Source organism: Xiphophorus hellerii, chromosome 8 (genome assembly GCF_003331165.1).
Source record: "Xiphophorus hellerii strain 12219 chromosome 8, Xiphophorus_hellerii-4.1, whole genome shotgun sequence".
In the NCBI taxonomy this organism is placed as follows: Eukaryota; Metazoa; Chordata; class Actinopteri; order Cyprinodontiformes; family Poeciliidae; genus Xiphophorus; species Xiphophorus hellerii.
In genome coordinates, this window is record NC_045679.1 from 28,774,677 (window position 1) to 28,779,456 (window position 4,780).

The 4,780-nt window shown below is 39.5% G+C and overlaps 1 protein-coding gene across 2 annotated transcripts in view; it reads left to right on the plus strand.

Moving 5' to 3' along the window:
• The window catches only part of ythdc2 (YTH domain containing 2), a 41,986-nt gene extending 38,891 nt beyond the window's left edge, over positions 1-3,095 (plus strand). For both annotated transcript variants that reach the window (XM_032569255.1, XM_032569256.1), the window contains exons 28-31: positions 9-168; positions 528-737; positions 1,852-2,034; positions 2,493-3,095. In XM_032569255.1, coding sequence (XP_032425146.1) covers positions 9-168; positions 528-737; positions 1,852-2,034; positions 2,493-2,564 — 625 coding nt within the window. In that variant the 3' untranslated portion in view covers positions 2,565-3,095. The remainder of the gene's footprint in view (positions 1-8; positions 169-527; positions 738-1,851; positions 2,035-2,492) is intronic.
• The last annotated feature ends 1,685 nt before the right edge of the window (positions 3,096-4,780 follow it).

The window sequence follows — 4,780 nt, forward strand, 5'->3', positions numbered from 1 at the left end:
CCCCACAGGCCTCGTCGAATGCTGTCTTCTGACCTGCTGAAGACTAACTCCCACAGCAGAGATGAAGTCTCACAGGCCATCAAGAAGCTGTGGGATTATCCGTCTTCCTCCAGTAGTTCTTCCTGCTCTGTAACTCTGGATGGGCCTCCCGAGTCTCCCTCAGGAAAGGTAGGACATAGGCGCTACATAGGACATTTAATGTCCCATGGGTCTCATCTGGACCTTTAAGATGTCCTTCAGTGTCCCAGATATAAAAATTCGATATCAAGCAGGCGTTAAGTATTTATTCTGTGTGAATTTAAGTGAGCAAGACGTGAGGACAGGTCTATTGTTGCCAAAAGACATCAGTTGTTTATGTAGCCCCAGAGATAATTGCCTACCCCAATTGAAACAAAGTATCTTATTTTTATCCATATTCCAACACAAACTTTACTCATTGTAATCTCATTCACTAATGTAAAGTGTATACTCAATAAAAGGAGGATTGTGTGAGCTTAAAGAAGTTGTTTTACTTGTTTTGTTCCCAGCTGGTCTTAAAGTCTGTGTCTCAGAAGCCTACTGTGTCATCAGTCCGATACTTCATTATGAAGAGCAACAGCATCAGAAACATAGAGATTTCTCAGCAGAAAGGCATCTGGTCTACTACACCAAGCAACGAGACCAAACTCACCCAAGCTTTCCTGGCAAATAGCTTCATAATTCTCATCTTCTCTGTCCAGGGATCTGGACACTTCCAGGTATCTGATTTTAGTTGACATTGTTGGTCTCCTCTGTACATGTCTTTAAATATGAGACTGTCATGTTGTGTAGAGGTTTGTGGTAAGATCCGCTTGTTGGAGACAGAGGCCACCAGTGAGTTTGAAGATTTAAATCCTTCCTTATGATCTATTAAGTAGAACTACAATGCTTTGGCCTGAATTCTTTGCTATTGTAGCTCCACAGACCCCTGGTTTACCTCTGTTCTGAGGCGTTTTAGAGCAACTCGCTTTCTGTGGTTTTTAAAAATGTGAATGAGACATTTCAAGACCCACCCACCTCCAGGTCACAGAGCCATTTTTAAATCATAGCAGGGATACTATGATCTACCAGAAGAGAAATTTTTTATACCAAAGTTTATTAAAGATGTCAGCAACGAAAAACTTGTCCATCCAACCTTACATGTTGGAGCCAGAGTCTGACCCAGAGCAGGAGAATGAAGACGACCATCCTGCAGAACCACGTATTCACATAAATGCATCACAGTGGTGTTATTACTGCCATGTGCGTTAATACATGCTACAACCAAACAATTTGACTTGTTTGCTTGCAACTTTGGCATAACTGAACTTGGACTACAAAATTGCTGCAAGAAAAAAAATGGCGGATTCACAAAATTGGTTAGCCTGAAGTATGCTTGCTTCGGGCTAAACATTTTCTTGTTTAGCAAGAAAATGCAATACAGACAAGAAAATGCAATAGGGAGAAGAGAAAAATGAACAGACTGAAAAATGTAACCCAAAAAGAGTATAAAGATATCTACGCAGCACTGGGAAAGAGTAAATTTACATTTTTTACACTCTTACACGCTCAAAGTATGCAAAAAATGTACCGAAGACTAAAAATGTGGATTTTGCAAGATATGTCCCTTTTAAGGCTTTCTAATTTTCAAAACTTTTGAAGAACAGGAACATTTCTGGAATGTATCCAGTGTCTTAGTGACTGCATGCTGTCACTTAAAGAGATTAATAACAACTTTATTGTTACATGTCAAAAATAAGTGTGAAGATTGTCCCAGAAATGTGATATATGAAGATGGCATTGCAATAAGCTTTTTTAATAAAAAGCATTCCACTGAAGGTGTGTGGTTTGCAGGGTTACGCTCGCATGACATCTGTCGTTAGCCAGGAGAGCTGCCAGGACTGGGGCTTCATGGGCCTCGGAGGAGTTTTCAGTGTAGAGTGGATCCATAAAGAGAGTCTTCCTTTCCCCTTCACTCAGCACATCCTCAACCCATGGAATGACAACAAGAGAGTTCAAGTCAGCAGGGATGGACAGGTGAGACTGCATCATAATCTCAAACATACTGTAGCTGCTTGCTGCAGATTCTGTCGTCTCAGACTGGCAGAACTGCCAGAAACAGTAAGCAGTGTTGGGATTTACATCATGAGGTGGTTAACACCACTCAGTTTCTCTGTACCAAGGCTTACATTGTGTTAGACCAGTGGTATCAAACTCTAGTTGATGTCCTGCAACATTTAGATGAGTCTCTGCCTCTTCACACCAGGATCCAGTATTATTTTATTAGCAGAGCTCTGTAGAACCTGTCTGCATTCTAGTGATGCTGTTTATCCATTTAATTCAAGAGTTTAGGACAAGGGACACGTGTAAATGTTCCAGGACAGCGGCCCTCAAGGACTGGAGTTTGAGACAGCTATATCAGAGGAAGCAAACATAAAGATGCCAATAAAATGAAAACTGATGTTGTGATTATGTGGATATTTTGTGTTGTGTAGGAGTTGGAGCCCCAGGCTGGCAGCCACTTGCTTTCTCTGTGGGAGAGGAATTCTGGGAATCAGCTTCATTAATGTTGGACTCCTCATTAACTTAACAGGTATTCTAACTCTGTGACTGGCTAGGAACCCCCAAACTTACTGACCATGGAAGAAAATATGTTTACTGGGCACTCAGGGCACCAATGTTGCACATGTGCCATGTTTTGTTTGTATTCCACCTGAAGTGCCCTCCACCACCAGTTCAGACCTGATAACCAGAGAAATGTCTCCTCTGTGCTGCTCTCAGTTCAAACTTTAGTTTTCACCTCTTCATTAATTTCTCATTCTGTTAAATGTGTTTTTGAAATGGGATTTGTTGTATAAGGTCTCCATACAATAAGTTTACAATAAAAGGATGTGGCTCTGTAGATGTAAACAGGATTCATGGTCATCTGACAGCAACCTTATTCTTGCTGTTGTTTTTCAATGTTATGCTTTATTCTAATTGGTGTAATTGCCCTGTTTTTATCCAACTGACTTGTTTCTATTTAAAGCACATTACTTATTTTTATGAGAATACTCAAAGTCTGCTTTATTTGTTCATTAAAGATCTGTTTAAATGCATTATTGTAATTATGACTTATTATTGCCTCAAAGATGTAACTTTCCTGTTGGAGATTTCCTAATATTGAATGAATGTCCTTTTATCCCCAAGAGCCAGAGTATAATACATAATTGTGCTGATGTTCAATCTCTCCTCGAATCCCATCACAAGTATAAGGAAGCATTATCCGTAGGATTTACTTTCACTGAGTTAAGACAGATGCACCTTTATTCTCCATTGTCTGAAATGAAATCAGAGTAAGCTTCAGTTAGAATTAAGAAAATGATTTCTGTTTGCGAAACGCTACAATATTAACATAAGCAATATGTCAAATTTATTCAAATATGTCTTCAAAATCAGGGCCCAGATTTTGGGCCCAGATTTCAGCCAAACATGGCTAAAATGCATTGATTAAAATGCATTGATTAAGCCAGGACTTAAGCATTGATTAAGTCCTGGCTTAAGACTGATTCATTCCCATCTTAGTGAAAAGGTGTGGTTCACCCTATCGTTAGGTATGACACTGTCTTCTAGGGACTGAGAATGGATGATTGTAAAATAAAATAAGAAACAAAATAGACTAAATACGCCCCCAGTAATCAGTTGGCCCTGTATGACCACAGCTGATCAAGTCTTTTAAGAGACAGGTAAAAGACTGTAAATGTTAATGAGTCAGTAGACTGTTCCTAACATGTTACATCTTTAGCAGTTGTTGTCCTACTTTTTCTAAAACCACCCCAGCCAGGTTCATCCATGAATCAAGGCCAAGAACAGCTTGTAAGCATTGAGATTATGTTTTAGGATATTTGGAAGACTGGAGCAGCTATCTGAGTAGAACTGTAGAAGTTGTAAAGAAAGACTAACGTACACAGTCACAGCAACACCTGCTACAGTGTTTCTCTGTTAGTCTTTCTTTACAACTTCTACAGTTCTACTCAGATAGCTGCTCCAGTATCTGTTTCACTGCTTATAGGAGCACTGTTCATTTTACATGATCACGCTCAAACATGGGAAGGAACAAACATTTTCACATGACATCATTGTTTTCAAAAACTCAGTTTCTCAGTCATGAATTCAAACTACTATACACTTGACTTCAAAGCTGTGGGGCCCTCTGTGCTTAGGCAGATAGAAATGCACAACTGTAGAAGAGAGAGGAAAAAAGAACACTAATAACAACTAGAAAATTCCTGAAGAAGTTTAACCGGGGCCTGCCAAAGTATGCCCGTCGGTTTGGACCCAGCGTTCTGATGCTAAAAATTAGCATCAATGCTAAAGAAAAGCTGCAATGTAATCAATAGCATGAGGAGAATCACAAGAATGTTGAATAACATGGACTTGCACCATTCAGTATGATAAAGTAAGTGTATCAGCTAAAATTAGCCAAAATGCTAACGTTAGCGTGAATGCTGTCAGTAGCATGTCGGGCATCACTAGGATGTTGTCTATAATTGTCTTACTCCATTCAGTATACTAAACATGGCTAATAAGTCAGAAAAATAGCTAATACCTTATTTAAGCTGAAAGGCTAATCCTGCCTTGCATAGCAAGGCAGTTCCCTAACCTGAGAGAAAAAGATAATGCAAAACAATATTATTGCACTGCCTGTGGCAGTGCACTAACCTGAGGGGCATATTGAGGCTTTTATTTTGAAATTTGCAGTAAGCTTCATATTAAATGCCCACACTAATCCAATGTGTAACAG